The following is a 27,003-nucleotide window of genomic DNA, read 5'->3' on the forward strand; positions in this document are numbered from 1 at the left end:
CAAGGGCACTAGTCGGGGGAGGGAGGCTATGGGAGGGTGCCATGTGGGAAGTGGGTGTAAAAATAAATTAATTTAAAAAAATTAATAAAAAGTTCTTCAAAGCATAAAAATTTGCTCCTTAATAATTGGTGAATGTGAAAAACGTTACCATTGAAATATACCTGATGACTTTATATCCATGCTCAGATGCCACGGAGCTCAAAAAGTAACGGACTGTGACTAGTAATAATCAGATATATAGAGATTAGAAATGCATATGTATTTTAGTGTTGTGTTGAAAATGAATTTTTCTGTATGAAACTGTGTATTTTAATAGTGAAATGGAGATCTTTTTTTAAAGTTTAAAACCTCATTTAAATTTTGTCTTATAGGCTTTATACTGAGTAAAATATTGTATAACTGTATTAATTCAACTGTAAACCTAAAAATTTACAGCCAATTTTGAAGGAGATGCATCTTAGCTCTGGAAATTGTTATTGAAGATGTCAGTGCTCTTGTAATGAATTGCTTCTTCTGATTGTGTGGTTATTAAATAAATAATTAAAAAAAAGATAAAAAAAGATTGGGATGTTCTGTATGAAGTAAACACACATAGAAAAATCAATACATAATAATTGAGTTATATTTGAGGAAGAAGCATAAAAATTTGCTTCATGTTAATTAGTAGATATGAAAAGCATTACCAATGAGATCTTCCTGATGACTTTATATTCATGCTCAGGTGCCAAGTATCTCAGAAAGTAACCGACTGTGATACATAGTGATCAGATATATAGAGATTAGAGACATGTGCAAACATCTAAGTGTTAGTTGCATTAAAAAAGAGTCTTTCTGCCAGGCGCGGTGCCACAGGCCTGTAGTCCCAGCACTTGGGAGGCAGAGGCAAATGGATCTCTGTGAGTTCAAGGCCAGCTTGATCTACATAGTGAGTTCCAGGACAGCTGGGGCTTACAGGGAGACCCTGCTTCAAAAAGACCAGAAAAAAAGAGTCTTTCTGTATGAAACAGTATATTTTAAAAAGAAGTGGAGATCTTTTTTAAACGTTAAAACCTCATTCAATTTTATATCTTAAAGGGTTTATACTTAGGACAATATTTATAACTGTATTAATTCAACTGTAAACTAATAATTTATAGCCAATTTTGAAAAAGATTCATCTTAGCTCTGGATATTTTTACTGAATATGTCAATGCTGTTGTAATTGAAATGCTTTTTCTAATTATGTGCTTACTAAATAAATAAATAAATAGATAAAAATTTTAAAAAATGATATTAAATCAGAACAATGCAACTCCCTCAGGAGTGTGGGCCAGAAATGAGGCTGCTGTTCATTTTATCTCTGTTAGATCACTTGTCCCTTAGAAAATCTGTTGACCTCTGTAGATGTAGACCTTGAACAGTAGGGAGTCATTGTTAGTTTAGTGCAGTAATTTGAAGTTTGGTCTATGTGGCTATACCTAGGGTTGAATAGACCAAAAATTATGTGCATTCTTTTCTAAGACTTTAAAATGTGTGAAGTTGCAGTGTTTTAATTTGATTGGTATTTCTGAAACTTTTTTTTTTTTTCTCAAGGATATGCTGAAGAATGTTCTAGTTGTTGTTTTCCCATTGTTCTCTGCCCTGTCTTCCTTCTGCCTGCCCCTCCTTGGAATTTCTTAGTCCTTCCTACAGGCAAGGAACTTAGCCAGCTCTGAGACTATAGGCTGTTTTTTCCAATAGAAATGTAAAGGTCTATAGATGTCCATTGCCAGGGTTTGCCAGGGCTTTGGAGAAGTAGAGTCATCCTGAATATTTGGTTCTTAAATTCAGTCCCCATTCTGGTCACAGATTTCTGAAGTCAGATGTTTTTCGATGAGATTTGATGTTTGAGACAGGGTCTCCTATATCCCGGACTGGCCTCAAACTCATTATATATTATGTAGTTGAACATGGCCATGAACTTTTTTTTTCTTTTGAATATCTTTTATTTTTTGAGAATTTCATTGTAACACAGAAAAGATTATTAAATATATACAATTTTTTTTTGAAACAAGGTCTCCCTGTAGCCCCCAGCTGGCTTTGGACTCCCTATGTAGACCAGGCTGGCCTTAATCTCACAGAGATCCTCCTCCCTCTGCCTTCTGAGTGATAGGATTAAAGGCTTGGGCAGGAGTATGAAATATTTCTTGACTGTAACTGCTCCACTCCTAACTTCCCCCTTCCATTTGTATTACCACCCTCCCATATCCCCCTCCCAACTTTATGTCCTCTCCTTTTTCTTTTTGTAACCCAATTAGTTACAAAATTAACCAATTAGTGCTCCCTACTGTTAATGTTGACTGATCTTGTTGGCTTAATCTTATACAGGTCTTGTCTAGGTCAGTCGTAGCTGCAGGGAATTCATGAGTGCTGTGGCCATGTCATGTCCAGAAGACAGCTTTCACAGCACCCCCACCCCTCCATTCTCTGGTGCTTCCATTCTTTCTACCTCGTCTTGGTCAGGGAGGAGGGTGTTGGTATTTTTGTTGAATTTAGGGCTGAACACTAGTCACTCTCAGCACTTTGACCAGTGCTGAGTCTCTTTATTAACTGCTACCTACTGCAGAAAGAGACTTGTTTGGCTACGGTTGGGAGAAGCACTGATCTTTGGATGTAACCATAAATATTTAGAAGGCAGTTTGACTACATGTCCATTTAGCAAACTACCAGTTGTAGGTTTCCCACTAGAGCCTATGACCTCTGGACTCTGGGTTTTTGACCAGTTTTACAGTACCAGGCATGAATTCCTTCCTGTGGAACAGGTTTCAAATCTAATCAGAAGTAGTTGGTAACCTACATAACCTCCATGCATTGCATCAGTGGGCACATCTTACTTGGCATGGCCTTGAAATTCTGATCTTCTCTGCATCCATCTCCCAAGAGCTGGGATTACAGTCCATATGGTGCTATAGTGCTGGGAATTGAACCCAGGGCCTTGTACATGCAGGACAAACACTCTACAAACTGTTTTACTTCTCCAGATTTGATATGGAATTCTATATAACTAATTTCTAGTCCTTGTACAGTATATGTTTGTATCCTAACACTAAGACTTGGAATGTATTTGCTTTAAAGAACTGTAGTGAATTAGGGTATCTTTATTTTATGACAGTCTTGACAAATTTATCATATCTGAAGTATATTATTTGCCATATTTATTCTTTTCTTTTTTTGGGGGGGGGTCTTTTTGAAACAGGGTCTCCCAGTAGCCCCAGCTGGCCTGGAACTGACTATGTAGACCAGGCTGGCCTCGAACTCACAGAGATCCACCTGCCTCTGCCTCCTGAGTACTGGGACTAAAGGCATGAGCTGCCATGCCCACCGCCGTACGTATTTGAATAATGCCTTTAGGTTGGTAGCATTTTCCCTGCATGACATAGGAGCCCTTTGTGAAAAAAGAACTGGCCAAGCAATGGATTTCAGTCTCTCATAGCAAAACAGAAGTTTTTTCTTATTGACTTAATCTTTCTTTGCAGCAGTTTTCAGAAATACACTGAACTAGAATTTAAAGACTTTTATGTTTCTGTAGTGTTGAGCTTACTGAGTGCCTTAAGAAGTTGTATACTCTAAGTGATTTAGAGGTTGTATCCCTCCATTGGTTGTAGTGAATGAGGCAGATTTGGATAAGTCTGTAAAGTTCAAAGAACTTTCTTATGGCTCTATGTGTGTGTGTCACACCTTAGGAAATTAGTTTCTAAAATCCTACCAACAAGTATTTAGAATTCTCTTGTTCTATATCTCAGGCATCCCAGTATGTCTCATTTCTTATTTTAAAACATGCCCACTTTCCAAATTCAATATTTTATTAATTTCACCCAAAAAGCTCTCATAAATGTCTGCTTTTAAATAATTGCAAAATGATTTGGTTTTATTTATGTAGTGGAACTAAGACATGGTATTCATCATCTCTACTTACAAAATTTTATAGATGGACTTTTGACACTGAATGATGAGACCCTTGATGATGACTGTCTGGTTCCAAACTTCCACAAATGTGAAATATGTCTGCTGTCTTTTCCAAAGGAGTCCCAGTTTCAGCGCCACATGAGGGAGCATGAGCAAAATGACAAGGTATGAATTTCCGAAAGAACTCAGAATGTGGACTCTGAAACTGGGGGTGGTATGACATCAACATGTAAAATCAAAATCGTCACACATCTTATATGAAAATTTTATCCTTTGAGAATATGCTCAAGTGAATGTGTTGAAATTATGAGTGGACAAATATTTTAAAAATAGGACTTTTTGGTAGTTTCAGTTTTGTTTAAGGACGCAGGATGGTATATTTAAAAAAATATTTCATGTATTTAAAATTTTTTTTATTTTTTGGTCTTTGAGGTAGGTTTTCCCTGTAGACCCATCTGGCCTGGAATGCACAATGTAGACCAGGCTGTTCTTGAACTCACAGAGATCTGCCTACCTCTGCCTCCCTAGTGCTGGGATTAAAGGTGTGTACCACCATGCCTAGCCCTATTTTATGCATTTTATTTTGTGTGTATGAATGCATTGCCTGCCTGTATGTAGTGCACCTGTGTCATGCAATGCCACAGAGGCCAGAAGATGGCATCGAATCCCCTGGAACTGGAGTTACAGATAGTTGTTAGCAGCTATGTGGGTGCTGGGAACTGAACCCTGGGTGAGCAGCCAGTGCTCTTAACTGCTGAGCCATCTTTCTAGCCCAGGATGGTATATTTTGAAGTGCTTTTTTTCCACAGAGGGATTTTACTCTTGAGTTGTCTTTATGACATTCTAGAAGTTTTAGATCCTATTTAGCAGGGTGTAATATTGTCTATTTGGGAGTGGGGTGGAAGTGGAGATGTATTAAACATGTGATGTAATCACTGAGCTCCTCCTTCTAGCCCTTGTCCTAATAAAGATCCAAGCCCTTTTATGAACTATGTCCTTCTAGATATGACATAATAGAAATAGAGGAAAAGTGGCATTAAACTACAATTAAAAGGGATTATTGACTTTTCTTTCTTTGAAGAATCTAAACTAGTCAGCCACTGGGACCAGAATATACCATATTCGTCTCTTTAGAGAAAGAGAGTAGAGAGTGATGTCCCAGGCTTTACTCTTATATGCTGTGCTGATGGAAGGCAGCCCAGGGCCTAGACTGCCCTTGTCCAAATCAAGGTCTGACAGGCTGGAGTCTTGAAGCTTCAGAGAGAAATACCAGCCATTACTGTATCTTTTTTTTTTTTCAGAGCTGAGGACCAAACCCAGGGCCTTGCACTTGCTAGGCAAGTGCTCTACCACTGAGCTAAGTCCCCAACCCCTACTGTATTTTTTTTATAAGTAAGGGGGAGAATATATTCCATTTAGGGGAAACTTTGGACTGAGAGAAGCAACTCTGTTGGAATCTAGAGAAAATTTTGTAGTTAGTTGTTTCACTAGAAGTATTTTGTTTATAACAGTGAGTCAGTCAGAAATAGAAGGAAAAGTCAACCTAATAGGCTGAAATTTCTCACATATTGTTTGCATAGAGACTACAGCCCAATAGATGTGTTTGAAGTACTTTACATTAGAAGTATTTTCCAAGTTGGGTATTGTGGTACTTGCCTGTAATCCCAGCACTTGGGAGGAGGACATAGGATTGAGAGTTTGAGGCCAGCCTGGACAAGATAGCATTCAAGACCCTTAAGAAAATAATTTTTTTTTTTTTGCATGTAATGTCCTTTTAATACTTTGACAAATTCTGTCAGCAACTTTACCATGTTCCTTTTGAATACATTGACTCAGGTCCAGAAGGAACTGTTTTAGAAAGACTATCTATGGATTATGGTACTTACTAATATTTTAATATTTGATAAATTAATACAGTAACATTTAATATTTAATAGAACATCCATGGAAAAATTGTATTTCAGTGCTTTGTTTACTTTTCTCTCAAATAGCCACACCGATGTGACCAGTGTCCCCAAACATTTAATGTAGAATTCAACCTGAGGCTTCATAAATGTACACACAATGCAGAAGACCCTGTCTGTCCTGTGTGCAACAAGAGGTTCTCCAGAGTGGCCAGTCTCAAAGCACATATTATGCTCCATGAGAAGGAAGAGGTAATCATTTTCACACATATTTTCTAACTGCTTGTTAAAACACATGTAATCATTAGCCTGGTTTTTAGAGGCTGGCTTCAAAAGTGTTCTGTGTAGATTTTAGAGGTTCTTCACATCTCTTCATAGCTTCTTCTGAAGTCTCAGCTTTCTAGAACAACTCCTGGTACCACTTCTACTGCCACTGCAGCTACCTCCTCTTTGTGTTACTCTGCTCATTCTACTGAAGGTGAAGATCACAGTTAGGCAAGAAAAGACCACTCAGGAGAAGCCTTATATTGGGCCTGATTTTGTAATACCAAGGGGCAGTACAGTAGAATATTTTCTGGGTGATTTGTAAAGTCAACTGAACAGCCTGGTCATATAGCTAGGAGGGGGTTGTGGCATGCAAATCTATGATTGTAATTTGCACCAATCACAACACAGCTTTCAGGTCCACCAATCACAAAGCCTTACATGAGGACCAATCACAGGCCTTGCATTGTACCAATCACATTCTGTGGAGTTAGTGGAGGAAGTGCTCCCTGCTCTGACTTGAGTGAGAAGAGCTGCAGGGATCAGGGTCATCTAGAAAATACCAAGGCTTGTGTTGCCTGGAGTGAAGTCTTCCAAAGCTGGTGTAATTTGTCTGGAATGATTGTGAGTGGAGCAAGGCCTCCGGAAGTAGGAGCTATGGCCAGCAGCTGAAGCTGAAATGTCCTTGCAAGTTGGAACATGGCTTCTTTAAAGGCATCTGTGAAATGTCCTAAGCAGTAGGTTGCTGTAGGGATAGTCTGACCAGTGGGCAAAAGAGAGGCAGCTCTTTTGACAGCTTTCCACTCAAAGCAGACTGATACCTGTTAATCAAAGGGTCAACCAGCTAGACCCAAACAGCTTAACTTATTTGAAGAAGTGAACATTAAAGAATGTTTACAATAAAGACTATTAATACTAACATTCTTTTTTTCCCCCTCATAATGAATATTGAGCCTCTAGAGCTCATGCATGCCAAGCAAATGCCCTACCACTGAGCTGTGTCCAAACCTTTAAAAAAAATTTTCCCACTTTTGAGATAGGGTTTCCCTAGGTTTCCCAGACTGGCCTTGAATTCACTCTGTAGTCCAGGCAGGCCTTGAACTTGCAATCTTCCTGCCTTAGCCTCCCAAGTAGTTGAGATTATAGGCCTGCTCCTCTAGATCTTGGCATTTATAGTGTTTAACTCTTACAGTGCTTAACTGCAAAGCCTGTTTTGGAAATTGGAGCAAAATCCAAGTGGGGGCAAGTGCACAGATTGTCCAACATGCTCAGAATTGCTGATTGCAGAGGCCTTTTGGGTGTGTGGGTTCATTTGCACTCTCTAGAAGCTTATGTTTGGAGTGGATGTGATTGTTCTCCTTGAGGGTAGGGTCTTTGAAGCAGGTGTTTTGGAAGAACAAGGGGCCTGAGCAGTGGGCACGCTGATAAGAGTTTACTGGTAAACTGTAGTCCAGGCCAGGAAGTAAAATTCAGCAGGGTGTGTAAATGTTCTGAGGGTAAGATGATTGCGTGAAGGTGCTTGAAATTCTGCTGGTACTTTGTGTTCTATCAGGCCTAACCATAGAGCCACAGAATAAAGGCCACAGAGGTGGCCTTCTCCATAGGTACACTTCCTCTATTTTGCTTATTTTGAGACAGGGTCTAACGTATACCAGACTGGCCTAGAACTTCTGTGTAGCCAAGGATGACTTTGAGCTTCTGATCATTCTACATCTATCTGCATAGGAGGTTATTGGTATACTCTACCACACCCAATTTGTGTGGTGCTGGGGATCAAACCCTCAGCATTGTACATTTTAGGCAGGCATTCTACCAACCAATCTACATGCCTTAGCCCAGTTATACTTATGCTAAACCCAGGATCTGTGCAGGTCACAGAAGAGTTTTCCTGCTTTCTGTTCTGGTGTTTTGCAGATACACTTTAAAATTATGCTTTCCTTTGTGACTGGAAAGAGGGATAGGTAGTCATCATTTTGAAAAGCCTTTGGGTTTTTACATATTATTTTCAAAATCTTCCCTTCGTCATATTTATTCTTCTACAAACTTTGTTCACACTCGCTTCCAGATGGCTACCCAAAGTGGAGAACGCAGTTGTTCTCTATTGACTCCATTTGCTAGGGTCCCTGTTCTCTTGCCATGGGGTCGCCAAGGCCTTGGGATTGGCACTCTCTTGGATCAGCTCAGATCATAGGAGGGCTTGAGGTGGTAAAAAGTTCTCTTGAAACAGGTGTGCTTGTTGTTTATAAATTGATTTGAAAATAACCTATAAATACATCATATGTTGTATTTTATGTTTTAATATTTTGTTTTTTTATGTGTATCAGTGTATTGGCTGCATGTATGTAAGTACACCTGTGTCATGCAATACCCACACAGGTCAGAAGGGGGTGTCAGATCCCCTGGAACTGGAGTTAGGACAGTTGCTAGCCTTCATGTGGGTGCTGTGAATTGAACCTATGTCCTTTGCAAAAGGAATCAATGCTCTTAACTGCTGAGCCATCTTTCCAGCTCACACCTTTTATTTTTAAAGATTAGTTATTTTTATTTTATGTGTATGAGTGTTTTGCCTGCATGTGTGTAAGTGTACCATGTGTGGGCCTGGTGCCCAGGGAGGGCAGAAGAGGAAGTCAGATCCCTTGGAACTGGAGGTAAAGGTAGTTGTGAGCTGCCATGTGGGTGCTGGGAACCAAACCTGGGTCCTCTGCAAGAGCAGCAAGTGCTCTTAACCACTGAATCATCTCTCCAGCCCCTCACAACATATCTTAATATGTGTATTTATGAAGTATAATTGACTTTTCAGTTTAATATGATCCATGCTAGAGTTTGTATTTTTAGAACACTGCAAACTAATTTTTCCATTCTGTTTTGCTGAGATAATATTTTTAAATCCTTAGACATCAGTACTCTATTAAATGCATCTCAAACTAGTGAAGAAAAATTACTGTAGTCTCTAAATCCCTTAAGACTATTTCCTTAAAATTCACATAATTATTGAAGTTTGTGTTATATATATTGAGTTTATTGTTATTTTATTATTTTTGTTTTTTTGAGACAGGGTCTTACTATATAGCCCTGACTGGCCTGGACCCTGATATGCAAATAACCATGCTGGCCTCAACCTCACAGAGATCTGCCTGCTTCTGCCTTCTGATTGCTGGGGATAAGTGCGTGTGCCACCATACCCAACTATTTATTGAGTTTAATCACTTCCCTTAAAAGGTGCTACAGGGTGTTTGGGAACAGCAGATGCCACCCTTGAAACGCTTTGCAGATCCACTGGCTCACAGGGAATCCAGACACATTTGTTGATCTCTGTGGCAGTATGGATAGTAAACGGAGTTATATAGTAGGCCCTGGACTTGCAAGGGAGGAGCAGTGTTCTGTAGAGCTGGCTTGGGGTACTTAGTGCATTGTATACCATTTTGGAGTCCACACAGAAGCTAGAAGAGTGGCTCCTGTGAATGCCAGGGCCAGGCAGGACAGTGCAGTGTATTGGAGTAGGAGAGATTGCCAAGAAAGAGGCGTCTAAGCTCCGACTTAGTGAAGGTGTTCCTATTCCAGGAGTCCTGGGGCTGGAGAGAAACGTTATACCTTGCATACTTTGGCTCTTTAGAGATGACCCATCTTAGCTGATTAAAGTGTTGTGTGAAAATTTCCCCATAACCTCTGCTGGCCACTCAGCATCATCACAGTTACCTAGGATGGTCTAGGAGACTTGATGCTACTTCTGATATGGAGAATGCTTTACAGTTTTGAGTACTGCTGTCCCAGGGATATCACTAAGCAGGCATTGCTCTTCTTGCCTGAAACCTCCTCAGTTATTTATCTCTGGGATATGGAGGGATGGGAAGAAGGTCTTTCCTCTTAGATGGTTAAGTTGAAAGCAGAGGGACAGGGTGGCATATCATGGCTCCCTCTGGCCCTGGTGGTGTACTCAGTCCTCCCTTCTCCACCTGAGTAAACTGTACGGAAACTAACATTTTCACACAGGCATTCCTGAGTGAATATGTGTGTAATGTCCATGTAGATTGCTTCTTAGGTGTACTAATCTCATCATTTGGTGAAAAAGTAAGTGAAAAGAAGGTGGGCGTGAGCCAGAGCAGCTAGAGAACAAGGTGGAGAGTGGAAAATGTTGGAAGTCCAGTTCTGTCTCGTAATCTTGAAGTGCTGGGATTATTAGTAAAAGAAAAATATTTTATCCTGAACATAGGTCAGGGTGAAGCAAATAGGGATGGATAATTTTTCCTTTTTGGTAATGTGCTAAAATTAATATTTATTGTCAGTAAGTTACTAATAATAATATAGTAGTTTATTCATGAAGTTATTATATACTAATTTAAATTCATTTAGGTTGAAATCACTGTTAGATTGCTTAAGATATTCCATTAATTTTTACCTTTTTCTGCAGCAGAGTTATAATAACAACCAGTTATAGTCTTAATTTTAATGAAGTTTGCATACAAGATTGGTGTAAACAGTGATTACAAGAAATACTGATGGAAACAAATAGTAGGACTAGGAGTGCTGGTCAGTTGGTAGAGTGCTTGCCTTGAATGCATGAAGCCCTGAGTTCAATCCTAGCACTACATAAATAGGTTGTGGTGACATAGGCCTGTAATCTTAGCACCGAGGAGGTAGATAATGGAGGATCAGAAGTTCAAGATCATTATTGGCTGTTAATGAGTTTGAGACTAGCTGGGTTATGTGAGACCATGTCTCAAAATGAACAAACAAACACAAAATAATCTATTTTGGAACTAGAGAGATGGCTCAGGACTTAAGAGCACTGGCTGCTTTTCCAAAGAACCCAGGTTGTTTGTATTCCCAGCACCCATATCAAGCAGCTCACAACTGCCTGTAACTCCAGCTCTGGGAATCTGTCACTTCTGGCCTTGGAGGGGCGTTCACAGCTCATGTGCACAACACACACACACACACACACACACACACACACACACACAATTTTTTTAATTTTTGTTTTTTTATTATTTTAATTTTATGTATATGTGTGTATTGCCTGCATGCAGGTAAGTGTACCTGTGTTGTGCAATGCCCGAGGAGGACAGAAGAGGCTGTCAGATCCCCCTGGAACTGGAGTTACAGTTGTTAGCTGCCATGTGGGTGCTGGGATTCGAACCCCGGTCTTCCCCAAGAACAGTAAGTGTTCTTAACCACTGAGCCATCTCTCCAGCCCCACGCTTACACTTTCTTAAAATCTTAAAAACGTGATCATTTTGTGATTTGGAACTGAAGTATATGCTCACTGATAAACATCTTTTTTACATTTTAGCAGTTCATTAGAAGGTCATGGCATAAGTAAATACTTCATATGAAACTGCAAATGGATGCATGGATTGAAATTCTCCTAAACCAGCAGTTGCCACTGACATAATTATCACTGCCATGTTCTCTTTGTCATCTCTGCATCATTTCATTTCACTTTGTCCTTAAAGTAGAGTGACTGCTGTCACCCTTACTGTCTTTTTAATTGTGAGCCTGAGCCTTGAGTGGCCATGCCAACTCTCCAGCCCTGTCACCCTTCATTGTGGAGGCTGCAAGCCCACAACACCAGGGCTCATGCGGTTTGTTATAGGCAGCCCTGTGGCAAAACCAGACCCAGCTCCTCTGTGCTAGCTCAACACTGTCTAATTGGAATAGATGGAGTAACTGCCTTCTAGTAGCCATACTGAAAAAAACAAAACAAAATACAAAATCCCTCATTGAGCAGGTAAGATAAATTTGTCAAAATGTATCCAAATGTAAACTATTCAAGGCATAAAGACTTGGGAGCTGTTTGATGGTTTTGGTTTGGGCAGTCTGTGAAGTACTGTGTGCGTCTCCTGCAGTTCAGCTCACAGCAGTCCAACTAACCATGTGAGGTGCTTGGCAGACTCATCTACTTAGCCTGTAGCCCAAACTAAGAGGATGATGAGGTGTCTCCATTGACAAATGCATCAGCTGTCGTTGTGTTTGATGGTGTTTTATAGATGATAATCATACCTGAATTCTGACACTTGTGTTGAAGCCATTGTTTTTCTGAAGCTCTCACGAGACATATGGACCAGTTAGTTATTAAGTGTCCAATAGCACTTTGATGCAGAATTTGTTTTGCTTGAAAATTGTGGTGCCAGTAGAAATTATTATTATTATTATTAATTTATTTTTTTATTTTTTTAAGAGTACAATGATTTTTATTTGCTAATGAGTTTTTAGGCTAGGTTTCTTTCTGAAACATACTTCATCGTATTAAAAAGCAAAGGCCAACTAGTCCTCAGATTCTGACCCATCTTCATCTTGACTAATCTGGAAATAATGAAGTGTCAGATGCAACCACACGAAGCCAGTTATGAAGATTGTTTTCTTAAGGTTTACCTTTTAGAGAATTGTTTCTCAGAAACAAGAGTGATTCTGTTCTTCAAGTGTTCAGTGTGAACAACATTCCCCAGATTTGCAGTTTTTCCATTGACTTTAACCTTCTCCCACAGAAATTGTTTAAAATTCCCAGAATCAAAAATTCCATCTTCTACTGGATGAGTATGGTCTAGATTAAACCATCAGGTTGACCGTTTTAGGCTTCTTGTCTTTCTGTGGTACCATCTTGACGGCCAGCCGTAGGAAGAGCAGAAATTATTATATTACCTTACAGTTTGGACACATTGTATTTTTAAGAAGTAAAGGTGATGTTTGTACCAGATGAAGTGCACTGATTGTTCATGGCACCAGTTCTTTTAAGGGGCAGTGGCTTGGAAATGTTCCTTTTCCAGAACCTCATCTGCTCTGAGTGTGGGGATGAGTTCACGCTGCAGAGCCAGCTGGCAATTCACATGGAGGAGCACCGGCAGGAGCTGGCGGGTACGCGAGTCCACACCTGCAAGGTCTGTAAGAAGGAGTTTGAGACGTCGCCTGAGCTGAAGGAGCACATGAAGACTCACTGTAAAGTTCGGTATGGGTTGTTCCTAGACTAGCACAGTAAAAATCCTGTGTAGAATGACTGAAGTACTTGGTGCTCTAGAACGAAAAGCCTCCAAATGTGAGCACACAGCTGATTTGGTCTAGTGTTGCACTTGTTCTTAACATGCTTAGGTCCTAGTCCATGGCAGGGCAGTGCAGAGCTTAATGGGAGATGCTAGGCCATGTGGTAGAAATGCTTAGCCAGTGATATAGTCTGAGAGCTGAAGAATAAAGTCCTGGTTCTGTGGTTTAATGGGCAGCTAGTACAGTAGGTAAAGAAGGTCCACAGTGCCTAATTAGTACCTTTCATGTGAGTTAGATTAAGAATTCCAATGGACCCAACTGGCTCTTAGCATGTACTCAAATTATGTAAGTGGGACCTCATTTGGTCCTTACAAACACCTCTGTTCAGACAGCCTACTTTCATGTCTCCATTTTGCAGATGAGAAGAACTTGATTAGTTAGCAGGTAACATTCATGAAGTTTCACAGTTGGTAAGCAAAGAGTTTAATTTAAGCCTGTTGTGAAAGATTGGATTTAGAGTTCAGAATCATAACTCCCATACTAGTATTTGGACACATTTATTTATTTTTGGTTAAACTTTAACGTGTTTTTCAGATTCTTGTATTTTTACCTACTCTTACATGTTTCCTGATTTTTTAAAGTAATTTTTAATTTATTCTTTGACATTTTGATACATGTCTCTGTATTTTCATTATACTCTTATCCGCTTCTTTTTTCCCCTTCCTGCTATCTCTGGAACTCTTCTCCTTTCTAATATTTCTCCTTCCTACTTTCATGTCTTTTTTTTGTTTGTTTGCTTAATGGCCCACTGAGTTTAGTTAAGGTTGCTGGCATGTGCATAGTGTTGGGGTTATTTACTAGATCATGGGCAACTTACCAGTGACTACACTCCTGAAGAAAAGTGACTCCCCCTTCCCCAGCAGCCGTTAACTGCCAGTAGCTCCTCAGCTAGGGGTGGAGCCTCCTGTGCCTCTTCCTCAGCCATTTGGAATGTTGATGGGCTCAATCTTGTGCAGATCTTGTACAGTTAACCATAGCTGTTGTGAGTTCATGGGTGCAATAGCCAAGTCCTGTCCTGAAGACAATGATTCACAGCACTTCTTCCCATCCATCCTCCAGCTCTTACATTTTTTCTGCTTCTTCTTTCCCATGTTCCTGAGCCTTGAGGTGGGGGAATTTTTGTCTCTCTCCTGACCTGGAATTTGCTGTGTAGATCAGGTGTGAGATCCCCCTGCTTTTGCCTCCTGAGTGCTGGGATTAAAAGGCATGGCAAATTTTTGTTTCTTAGAAAGAAGTAAAGCAGTTCTTCCTGGTTATTGTGCTTCAGTTTGCTGATAATGATGATCAGTTATACTCACAGAGCTGATTTCTGGTGGATTTTTGTTTTTGTTTCTGACAAGGTCTCAGCTGGCCTCAAACTCATGGAGATCCTCCTACTTTAGGTTCCCAGAAGCTGGGATTACAGGTACATGCCTCCAGGCCTATCACTGACCTGATTTCTACAGATGACTATAGAAGACAGCATAGCAATTGTTTAGCTGTTGTGTTATCATTTCAGACTGCCACCATTCAAGCCCGAATGGTTAGGAAATGTCCATGTTTTAAAATAAGTCTCACACCAGTTAATTCACAAAGTTCACGAAATATGTAAACATTGTATATCTTGTAATATACTCCTAGATGCTGTATCTTAGATATGAACCGAGCACGTGGCTCCCTACATCTTTTCTTTCCCTTTCATTTTGTCTATTGCTGAATAATACACCTAATACACACTATTTTAGTTCTTTGTTTTGTTTTTGTTTTTTTTTTTGAGATAGTGTCTTGCTTTATAGTCTAAACTGTCCTTGAAATTGCCATCCTCTTGCTTCTACCTCCTGAGTGCTAGGATTATAGGCATGGGTAACTATGCCTGGCTATTTCAATGGGGTTTCATTTAAAAATGTAGCATGGGCTTGGAATGTAGCCCAGTTGGTAGAGTACTTGCTTACCATGCATGAAACCCTGGGTTCAGTCCCTAGCACTGTTTACCAGATGTGATGGTACACATCTCTAATCCCAGCAGTAGGAAGGAGGAGGCAGGAGGGTCAGATGTAATCTCTATCTCTCTCTCTCCCTGTGTGTTTCTCTCTTCCCCTCTTTCTCTCTCTTTGTACACATACACACATACACCAGGTTTTAGAGATGATTGGAAATGTGTAGGTGGTTACTATAGTCATAGATAGCCCAAACTTCTAGGTATCCTGGATTGAGGGGCAAAGTAGGCAGATGAAATTGTGTCTTTGGGGAGCTGTCATTTGGCAGAACCAAGTGAGTCGGGTAGTGAGGGTGGCGGTTTCAAAGTTAGTGATTGATGAGGGTTGAGGTAGCTCTTTCTCACAGGTCTATCTGAGGAAGACATTTGATGGGACTCCAGTGAGGAGCAGAGGCAAGCGAGGCAGAGGACAGCCAGGCTGAGGGGAGAGCAGGAGCCTAAGTCCCAGCACTGAGCTTCCTGTCTCTGAGACCCAGAAAGGAGGTCAGTGTACTGGATGTGGTGGTACATGTCTGTACTAGCACCTAGGAGATGGAAGCAGGAGGATGGTGAGTTCCAGACCAGCTTGGGCTACCTAGTGAGACCCTGTCTCAAAGAGTGCTCTTGGGGAGGGAGAGTGTGGGGTGAGTGTGAAGACTTGGTTCACAGTTGTAGGCTGTAGAGACTTTTCAGCAGACTTATGCCTGTAGAGGGTTTATACAAAGGAACAGCCTGCCCAGACTTGATGTTGCTGTGACTGCCCTGTGGGTAGGAGGGCAACAGTTCCTCCAGGAGACTGTATAGGTGCTGTGGCTGGGCAGTACTATCCTATGGTAGGTCTGGTGGCTAGAAGTTGACATGTTTGAAAGCATTGAGATGTTTCAGAGTAAGACCAGCAGCTTTTGGAGATGGATTTGAAGAATCCAGTGGGTCTGTAAGATTTATACCTGTACACCTGGGGAGTTTCTGTTTCTTGACATGGAAAGAACAGGTTGGAATGGCACAGGAATTTTTGGATATGTTGGGTGGAGCTGCTGCTGGCCAGCTAATCACCAGGGAGGACAAGTAGAAAGTCAGCTGTCTAGCTGTGTGGTAGGAGATAGAGGTTTGGAAACTGTCAGCATCCAGGTATTGTTGAAAGTGAAGGACTGGGGGAGAATATGGACTTGTTGATGTACAACTTATACCATGGATCTTTGTGCTGACCAGACCAGTAAAGCTTAGTCTGAAAGAGACCTTCCGCCTCTGCTCCCAATCACTGTTGGGATTTGAACAAGCCAAGCTTCTCTTTTTACCAGGAATAGTCAGGCATGAATTGTATGTCACAAGATTAATAAATGTGTGCTTTTTTGTTTGTGTGTAGGACATACAAATATATGTTTGGTTTTCCATTACAACATGTTCTGATGACCAGCCAGCTAAACTTTGTGGTAGTATTTTCACTTTAAAACTGTAATGTGAGGGAGATGACTTAATGAATGTTTTTTCCCCCCGTGTGTCATTCTAGGACGTCGGGTACAAGATCTTATAATCGGAACATTGACAGAAGTGGCTTCACATACTCATGTCCACACTGTGGAAAGACATTTCAGAAACCTAGTCAGTTAACTCGACATATAAGGATACACACAGGTATGAGAAACATTTGCTTTCAGATGATTTATTATGTGGCTTGAAGGGAAGAAAATGTGCCTTGCTGCTAGCTCAACTTATATTAAGCTAATCCTGGCTTTTTTTATAGTTTGCTGTGTGGTCTTGGTGAGATTAGCTACTGCTTCTGATTTCATTCTCATTTGAAAAGTGGAGATTTTGTATCTGTCTTATAGTTGTCCTAAATTATAAATGGGAAAAGTACATACTGGGCTCATAAAAAAGTTGTTGATTTATGGTGGGCTCCAGGCAGCGGGAGTTGATAGCACTGTTTTCACTTCTTGACACCTGTAATGAAGTGCAGCACCGGGCTAATTTGATCTGAAGAAACAAAGGTGGCAGCGCCAGGTCTCTGTGCTTTTACAATTCTGCCTTCATGAGACAGACTGAAAAATGTTAAGGTTCATCCTGAAATTTCATGTCACACTGGGCTACAGTGTGAGACCCTTCCTCATAAAACCAACCAACTAATCAAACAAACCAACATTAAAGTAATACAAATCTCATTTCTTCTATGCCTTATCTTGCTCGTGTGTTAGTCCTGCTTGCATATTTAAAATGAATACAGTATTCACAGCTGAATGTTCTTTGCCATTTTGTGAGACCCAGTTTATACTATTATATTAATGCACCCATTCTTCTCTAGGGAAGGTAAAGGAAAACTGCAAATATTTATATATTTAAAATTAAAATATGAGCCATGCTTTGACATTTTTTTTTTCCTTTTCTGATTTGATTTTCATTTATAGTGTCAAAGTAATGAGATCTTGCAGCTGTTTGGCTGGCTGCTTTGTCAGTCAGTTCTAATTGTGCTTTGTTGTTTTTATCCCTTTTTGGTCTCTTAATGAAATCTCTTATATAGAGTATTATAGAAGCACTCAGATAATTTTATAGCTTATGTATATGTCAGCATAAAGTTCATAATTTCAGAGTATCAATTTATAGTACTTAGAGCAAGGGAAGAAGAAAGTAATGTCTTTAAAATGCTGGGCTGGGGATGTAGCTCAGTTGATAAGAATGCTTGCCCATAGAATATATGAAGTCAGGGTTCAATTCCCAACACAGTGTAAACTAGGTACAGTGATGCATACCTGTAATTCCAGTACTTGGGAAGTGGAGGCAGGAGGGTCAGAGATGTTCAAGTTTGGCCAGGTGTGGCGGCCCATGCCTTTAATCTTAGCACTCAGGAGGCAGGAGCAGGCAGGTTTCTTTGTGTTTGAGGCTAGCCTGGTCTACGTAATGAGTTTCAGGCCTTATAGAGTATTAAGTTCTAGTTTATTTTTCTTGAATGAAAAAAATGCTTGGGAAATGTTAAATCCCGTAATGAAAGTAGGGCATATAAAGAAAAGCAGAGTCCTTCTCATACAGATTTCCCAGATTTTATATACCTCTAACATTTGATAACTGTCCCTTTTAGATTCGTTTGCTGCACATCCATAAATATATACATCGGAAGGACACTCCGTGCCTCAGGCACATTATATGTTACATATGCATGCCTATGTGATTTATGGAATTGACCTTATGTCTTCTTCCTGTTGTTGAGCTTTTGAGCATACATAGTGATTTTGGCTGGCCTCATAAGTAGAGTGGAGTGCTTAGGAAGGCAACTTGCCACAGTCCTCAGCAGCTTCTCACTAGCCTGCAAGCCTTGAATACAGGGCAGCCTGCCTCCTAAGAAGAAGGTTCACATGGTCTTTGCATGGCTGTACCACATGGTGCATGTGATGATGTGATGTTACCTTCTGGTAAGCCACTCCTATGTGAACCCCATCCAGCAGGGGCTGGGTGCATCCCAGGTGGTACAGGAAGAACAGAAAGAATGCCTCTGGTAAGGGTCCCATGCCTGGGACCCACATCTCTCATTGAGCTTCCTAACTGCCTGCCCCTCCCCAGTGCTATCTCTTCTCCAAGATCATTCTATCTCAGTCATGAGTTCAGAGAAGCAGAGATATAGCTGACTATATAATTCGTAGGGAGTAGAACTTTAGTAGACTGGGCATTAAACTAGCTTGCAGCTAGATTTTGGTCTAATCAAATTTTCTCTTTTCAGTCATTCATTTAGTACATAAATATTTCTGAATGGTAATACATGTGAAATACTGAAACTAGAGTCATGAATGGGACAGTTAAAACCCTTTTTTTTTTTCTTGTAGCATGTTTTATTGTGAGAGAGAAGTTGAATGATAGGTGAACTGTCAAAAGTCACTGATTACAGGTCATATGAAAGGAAGTAAACAGAGAAGGGCATTGGAGATTGTAGGATGGACATGGGAAATTTTGAAGTCAACTAGAATTGATTGGAAAGTCATCTTGGAGAAGGTGATTTTGTTCCAGGGTCAAAAGAACATGAGGGAGCAAGCTTTGTGAGTCCTCAGGAAAGGCTGATCTAGACAGAGGTGACGGAGACCTACAGTGTTGCTGCCTCTTCTGTTGGAACAGCAGGAAGTGAGGTAGCAAGTGCGTGGTACAGGAGACAGCTAACTGAAGAAGACTAGGAGGTCCTGGAGGCCTTGAACAAAATGGGCTTCCTATGGTCTCATTTAGAAAGAATCCCTCTGCTGAGTTGAGAGTGGCTCACACAGGGCCTGGTGGACTCAGTAGGGCTGGTCAAGAGTTACAGTGACGGATGGGGCTGTGCTTTAGGGCATGTAGTAGTTCGGAACAGAGAGCAGGACTCCCCTGGGGGTTTGCTGGTGTATTGAGTAGGCTGAGAGAAAGCCATGGGAAGAACTGCTGGGCTCTGGAAGGACAGCACTGTAAGAACTGGCCCTGACAATTTGCTTGGGAACTAAAAGTTTGTCTGAGACAGGTTGGTGTTGAACTTCTAACCTGTATATTTGAGTATTAAAGTTCCTGGGAGATGTTTTGGCTAGAGGATAGGTTTGGAGGCTTGAGTTTGGGTAACTTGTAGGTTTCTTCTCTCTATTATCCTAAGATGTTCACACAGTGCTTCTTTTTCTTCCTGCCTAGGTGAAAGGCCATTCAAATGCAGTGAGTGTGGAAAAGCTTTTAACCAGAAGGGTGCGCTGCAGACCCACATGATCAAGCACACGGGTGAAAAGCCACATGCCTGTGCCTTTTGTCCTGCTGCCTTTTCTCAGAAGGGGAACCTGCAGTCCCATGTGCAGAGAGTCCACTCAGAGGTGAGCATGGTGTTTGGGCTCCGCACTGTCCCATAGTGTGCACTAGACATCTCTTGAGCTAGGATCTAGCCTGAGAAATTGTCTTTCAGTTTCGAAAAATGTTTATTGAGTTTATGTCTAGTAACCTATTTTAGAAAAAAATACACGGAAACTTTTGTTATTTTTGTTGACAGATCTTGCTGTGTGGCCTTGGCTGGCCTGGTATCTCAGTGTTTAGCTCAGGCTGTCCTTGCACCCACAGCAATCATCCGGCTTCATCTTCCTGAGTCTGGAATTATAGGCATGCATCACCATACCAGACTTCTTTGGGCTGATTACATGTGGAAGAATTGCATAATGCTGTCTTTCTTAGTTTTAAAAATATTTAAACATAATAATACCCTTTGCTAGCTATGACCTGTCAACCTTAGTAATGTACTTCATAAACTTGAAGTAGATACTCTCAAATGTAAGAAGTCGAAAGAAAAGAAATAAAGCAGAACAAAAAGTACTGTTCTTATTGCAAGTGGTGCTGTGCTGGCATATTGCCCTGTGGCATATTGTTCAATAGACCTGACTTTACATACTTACTGTGCTGCATGGGTCAGCTCAGATGATTGCAGTTGATTGTTAGCTGTAGGTCCTGCTAATTTGTAAATCCTCTGGATTAACCTATCAAGTAGGTTAACCTATGTTCTTAGTAATGTGTCTATTAGTTTTAATGTCTTAGTTATGGCTGAATTGTTGAATATAAAGAAATATTTATTTAACACAATACTTATAAGTCAATTTATTGTACAATGAAAACTATCATATTTTTTAAAGGAAATTTTTTTTTAATGTTTCCATGGAGTTAAACCTTAAGTACCACTTTAGTGATTGGGGAATTAATAAAAACTTAAAAACTGAGTGACTCATATTTGTAATTCCACTCAGGAGGCTGAGGCAAGAAGATTGTGAGTTTGAGGGCAGCCTAGGCTATGTAGCAAGAATGTGTCTTGAAAACAGCAGTAATGGGCTGGAGAGATGACTCAGTGGTTAAGAGCACTGGCTTCTCTTGCAGAGGATCCAGGTTCGGTTTCTAGTACCCACATGGTGGCTAATAACCATCTGTTACTTCAGTTCCAGGGATTTTGATGCCCTCTTCTGAACCCACGCATTGCATAACATGGGCATACTTACACACATGCAGGCAATATATTCATACAACATAAAGTAAAAATAATAAAATATTAAAAAAAAACCCAACAGTAACAAAAGCCAAAACAAAACCCAATAAAACTCTCTTAATAAGAAACAAAGATAAGGCTGGGGAGATAGCTCAGCCATCAAGGGGTTGCTCTGTAAGCATGAGGAGCTGAGTTTGATCCCTGGAATCTATATTTAAAAAAAAAAGCCAGGCATGGTGGCATGTGTTTATAATCCCAGTGCCAAGGAATTGGTGATAGGCAGGCAGCAAGCCTTGATGAATCAGCAAGTTCTAGGCCATCGAGAGACCCTGTCTTGGCTAGGTCCTGAGGAATGGCACCTGATGTTGTCTTCTTGCCTCTACATGCACACTCACACATGCCGGTGCAAGCACACACACACAGACACACACACATACAAAAAAAAAAAAAAAAAAAAAAAGGTAGATATTGTCTTACATCTTAGAAAAATGGCATAGATTCTAAAATGAAAAAAAAAAAAAAACAAAAAAACCTCCCTGTGTAATTCACCTGATTTTTTTAAACAGATGCAGAATTCTGTTTGCATCAGGTTATTTTAAAAAAATTAAGACTTAGAGATAGTGGTAAGGTGCTGATACTGTATATAGTTCAGTCTCAGAAGAGCACTTTGGGGCAATATATGTAAGTCATTCTTGTGAGTAGATTTGAGTAGAGTTGATCCCTTGGGAGTAGTTGTGTTTGAATAGCACATATTTCAGAAATACTTCCCTGGGACCATGGTTCTGTGAGATACCCTAACCCCCACCCTCCCATGTGGAGAGAACTCCCACTGTGTCCTGGGACCTGCACCATGATGGTTTACTCTAGAAAGGGCTTCTAGAGATGGGCTTTAATACCCAGTCCTGTGAGTCTAGCCATAGCCTTAAATTGGGTTGTTTTTATTTTACTTTTTACTTACTTATTTTTTTGTTTTGTCGTTAATAAAGCTATTACCTGTTTCAGAACTCTTTGTTTTTTTGAGACAGGCCTCACTATGTAACCCTGGCTGGCCTGGCCTGGAATTCACTATGTAGACCAGGCTGGCTTCAAAGTGCAACAAATAAAGCAAAGTCTTCCAATTTTAGAGAGAACTAGTATTTTCAAGCCAGCCTCATCACTCTATGATAGCTGTTTGGTTTGAATAATAGTGAGAGAATGTTTTGGATACTTTCTCTGCTCATAGATGGTTCTTACTCATTTTAAGGTTCTCAGTAGTCTGTTTCTGGTGTAGTTGTAGTTATAAAAATAATCATTGGTAGAAATCAAACTTGGTAAAGAAAGCTCACAGCTATGTGACTACCCTTCCTTACCTGTGTATTAGGGTCCCAGAAGCTCAGTATTCAGAGTAATAATCATATTTAACTGTTCAGCCATCACTGAGGAACATATTTATCAATCTTAGAAGCTGAGGATATAAGTCACATTCTTTCTTTCTATTATCTATTTATCTCTCTGTCTGTCTGTCATCTATCATCTACCTATCATCCATCTATCTCTCGCTCTGTATCTGTCATCCATCTATCTGTCTGTCTGTCTATTACCTATCATCTCTCTATCATCCATCTATCTATCTATCTATCTATCTATCTATCTATCTATCTATCTATCTATCTATCATCTATCTTCTATCATAACCTATCTATGTATCCACCATCTATGAGCTATATGTATCTGTCAATGCGCCTATCTATGTATTTATCTGTCCCATAACTACATATGTATGTGTTTACGTGTGTTGAGCACATGTCCCAGCACACATGCGGCGCTCCGAAGACCGCCTGCAGGGCCCCTCGTCTCGTCCCACCAAGTGGGTCCCTGGGATTCCTATCTATCTGTCTGTCTGTCTGTCTGTCTGTCTGTCTGTCCGTCCGTCCGTCCATCCATCCATCCATCCATCTATCTATCTATCTATCTATCTATCTATCTATCTATCTATCATCTATCTATCATCATCTATCTATCTATCTATCATTTATTTTTGGACAGGATCTCCCTGTAGTTCCAGCTGACCTGGAACTCGCTGTGGCTATGTAAACCAGGCTGGCTTGTATTTCACAGAGATCTGCCTGCCTCTGCCTCCTGAGTCCTGGGATTAAAAGTGTGTGCCATCATGAATGGCTTGTTTATTTCTTTGTTTTTGTTTTTATTTTTACTTCAGACATTTCAGTTTTTTAAAAAATATTTATTAATTTTATTTTATGTGTATAAATGTATTGCCTGCATGTATGTGGCAATGCTGCGGAGGTCAGAAGAGGGCTTCGGATTTCCCCTAGAACTGGAGTTAAGGACGGAACATAGCCGCCATGTGGGTGCTGGGAATCAAACCCGGGTCCTCTGCAAGAGCAGTCAGTGCTCTTAACCGCTGAGCCATCGTTCCAGCCCTGACATTTCAGTTTTTAAATGCCATACTTGAAAAGTGTGTTTCTTTATTCCTAGCCACTTCTCATTTACAGAAACACTGATATGTCAACTAATCTTCAACTAGCAATGTTGATTAAAGAGTTGTATCATTAAGTCCAATGTGGTAGCACATGCCTTTAATCCCAGCACTCGGGTGGCAGAGGCATGCTGATCTGAGATTGAGACCAGCCTGGCCTACACAGCAGTTCCAGGCTAGCTGGCACTACCGAGAGATCATTTCAAAAAAAAAAAAAAACAAAAAAAAAATCAAACCAAAGCAAGCAAACAAAAAAGAGTTGTATCATTGATTCTAGAGTTATCTAATTTAAAAGAAAAAACTAGCGTTGAAGAGTTGTATTCATTCATTCTGAGTGGGATGGTAAATTATGATTTGCTGTGACTTAAATACGTTCATCTAATGCTTAAATATTTGAAAAATTGTTTTTCTTTTTTAAGGTCAAGAATGGACCTACCTATAACTGTACAGAATGTAGCTGTGTATTTAAAAGTTTGGGTAGCTTGAACACTCATATTAGCAAGATGCATATGGGCGGACCCCCAAATTCCACAGAGACTGCACATGTTATAACGGTAAGTTACTAATTTGGGTTACAGAAACTTTTTTTTTTTTCCAAACTCAAATCTGTGATTTTTAAATATAATACTTAAAATTGAGTTTAGGACCAAAAAGACACTGTTAAAAGTTTTCTAAATATAGGTAAAATACTGGTGTTTTTTTAAATTAGTGAAAATCAGGTAGTATTGATTTATGGGCTGTCATCTGAACCTATAAAACTAAGAAAAATCAATCAGTAATTTATGGAATTTCCTACAGTCAGTGGTATTGATGTCTGTTAAATATTGTTAATTTTTACATTATAATCTTAAGAGCTAATCTACTTTGTAGGTAATTTCTCCTTTTCTTATATGGCAATGGTAATTTTTCCTAAGTCTTGGCTTTTGGCATACTAATGTATTTTCTAGTATACGTATTTAGAAACAGAATGAGTCTATCTGCACACTCACATATGGACACACAAAAAGCACAAGTGTACACAGCTACATACACGGTCACATATATTTTTGTGTGTTTTTTCTTTTCCTAGGATTTAAAACATTTTTAGAATCTATTATTTTTATTTTATGTGTATGAGTGTTTTGCCTGCATGCATGTAAGTGCATCATGGTGCAGGTATGTACAGTGCCCCTGGAGGTCAGAAAAAGGTATCAGATCGCCTGGAACTGGAGTTAAGGATGTGAATTCCCATGTGAATGCTGGGAATCAAACCCCCAGGTCTTCTGGAAGTGCAGCCAGTGTTCTTAGCAGCTGAACCATCTCCAGCTGCTTTTCCTAGAATTTTGTAGATGAGCTTTAATTGTATTAAGGTATTCCACCTTTTCAATTGATAATAAATAATAAAATCTCAGCATAGGGTGTGGTGTCATTAAAGAGTTGACTACAAAGTACTGATGTCTCAGAATTTTCATGAATGCTGGTAAGTGCAGCCCATGGTAGTTGATGTCCCTGCTGCTCTCAGTCAGTGCTGGATAACATCTGGGTGATAAACACGCGCAGCTCCTTTGTCAGGATTTCTTTCTTTTCTCACACTTCTGTGGTTTGGGATGATCCCTTGGTTTATTCTTAGAGAGAATCTTGTAAAGCATTATAAACTGAAGAATGAGCAATGTTTTAGTCTCAAAAATTCTACTTTTGTATTTACTATTTTAAAACAAAATTATTTTAGTCTGTCAATAACCAAATATTACACTTTTCACCATTTTCTTTGCAATGTGTAAATCAAAAGGTATTTGTACCAAATGATAATCATCATTTTATCTAGGTCATTTAAAAATTTATTCGTTTGTTTTTGTGTATGGGGCGTGGATAAAATAAACATGCATGTAGCAGTCAAAAGACAATCTTCAACCAGTTCTCTTCGTGGGTTCTGGGCCTTGAACTCGGGTTTTCAGGCTTGCAGGGTAAGTGCTTTTACCCATTCATCTGTCTTGCTGGCCCCCTTTTTAGAAATTACTGTTTTTCACCTTAAAAAAATTAATATTCTCAACAAACAACAAATGTAGTATAGGGATTTAGAACCCTGGAGTCCATCCTTGTACTTTAACTTGATGTGCAACAGCATGAGTTAAATTCATATATTCCTTTGAGGACTGCCTAGGAATTAATGTCTAGCTTCCTGAATTGATTCTGTATGTCTCTTGCTTTTCACATTGTCTAATTTTGGCCTTTTTTCTCTACGTTTGAGAGGCTGCTTCAGCTTTATGACTTTGTAACTTTTTCTTTTAACTTCTGAGTGTTATCCCTTCCCCCACCCTATTTCCCTTAGGTCCTTGTTGATGGAGATTGAGCCCAGGACATGGGCAGGAGTCCTCTGCCACTGAGCTACGTACCTACCTGGACTGTTTCTTTTTTTTACAGGGTTTCCCTGTAACCCCAGCTCTCCTGGAACTCACAGAGATCTGCCTGCCTCTGCCTCCCAAGTGCTGGGATTAAAGGTGTGTGCCACCACACCCAGCTGTTTCTTTTTTAAAAATGTTTTTTAATGTGAAGTGAGGCACTTTCCTACAGCATTTGGTCACCTCCCCTCTTCCCTTTTTGTCCCTCTTGCCAGTTCTGGCTACCTGTTTCTATCTCAGAAGACAAAGCTAAGCCTGTGTGTGTGTGAGCTTTCCATGTGTGACTAGTCAAGGTTCACTTTACATGCATGAGACCAGGGAATCTACTGTTTTTTGATGTTTAATTTTTTGGTGTTTGGCAGTTTCATATATTCATATAATGAAGTTTAGTCATTTTTCTCCCTTCATCCTCCTTTCTCATCCCCCTCCTTCCCTTGCTGGAACCCTTCTCAACAATTTCTCTTCTCAACTTTGATATCTTTTTGTGTGTGGCCCACTGATTTTAGAACTTCTTGCCTGAGCACGGATGAGAGGTGATTTATTAGAGCAAGGCAACTTATCAGTGGCTACATTGCTGAAGAAAGTGATACCTCTTCCTCTGTTAATTGCCAGTAGTCCCACAGGGAGGGATGGGACTTCATAGCCCCCATCCATGATGAAGTGTTAAGGGGTCCAACCTTGGGCTCATTTTATGCAGATAACCACTGTTGCAGTGAGCCCATGAATGTGATGCTTATGTCAATGAGCAGAAAACATCTTTTTGCTGTACCCATCCTATGGCTTTCTTTCTGCCCCTTCTTCCATGGGATCCTGCTCTTAAAGTGTGGTATCAGAACACAGAAGACTTTAGTTTGAGGAACTAAGTGCCATCAAAGGTGACTTGATTCTCCCCAGATATTCTTTTTATCTTAATAGAGACAGGCCTTCATGGTTTTATTGACTCACTAAGTGTTTTTGCCTAATGGTTAAGTTCCTTATTGATTCTATGGAGGATGACAAGGGGGATTTAATTATTATTATTTTTTAATTATTTATTTAATAACCACATAATTAGAAGAAGCATTTCAGTACAGCATTGACATATTCAATAACAATTTCCAGAGCTAAGATGCATCTCTTTCAAA

At 40.0% G+C, this 27,003-nt stretch overlaps 1 protein-coding gene and 1 pseudogene across 1 annotated transcript in view; one reads left to right on the forward strand and one right to left on the reverse strand.

Moving 5' to 3' along the window:
• Znf236 (zinc finger protein 236) overlaps window positions 1-27,003 on the forward strand; it is a 123,773-nt gene that overhangs the window by 23,799 nt on the left and 72,971 nt on the right. The window contains exons 4-9 of the mRNA XM_017802605.2: window positions 3,947-4,089; window positions 5,916-6,080; window positions 12,857-13,035; window positions 16,589-16,713; window positions 19,705-19,877; window positions 23,921-24,055. Of these exons, the coding sequence (XP_017658094.1) occupies window positions 3,947-4,089; window positions 5,916-6,080; window positions 12,857-13,035; window positions 16,589-16,713; window positions 19,705-19,877; window positions 23,921-24,055 (920 nt within the window). The remainder of the gene's footprint in view (window positions 1-3,946; window positions 4,090-5,915; window positions 6,081-12,856; window positions 13,036-16,588; window positions 16,714-19,704; window positions 19,878-23,920; window positions 24,056-27,003) is intronic.
• On the reverse strand, window positions 12,357-12,689 carry LOC108491681 (annotated as a pseudogene).

Source organism: Nannospalax galili, unplaced genomic scaffold (assembly GCF_000622305.1).
Source record: "Nannospalax galili isolate Female #2095 unplaced genomic scaffold, S.galili_v1.0 scaffold243, whole genome shotgun sequence".
Lineage (NCBI taxonomy): Eukaryota > Metazoa > Chordata > Mammalia > Rodentia > Spalacidae > Nannospalax > Nannospalax galili.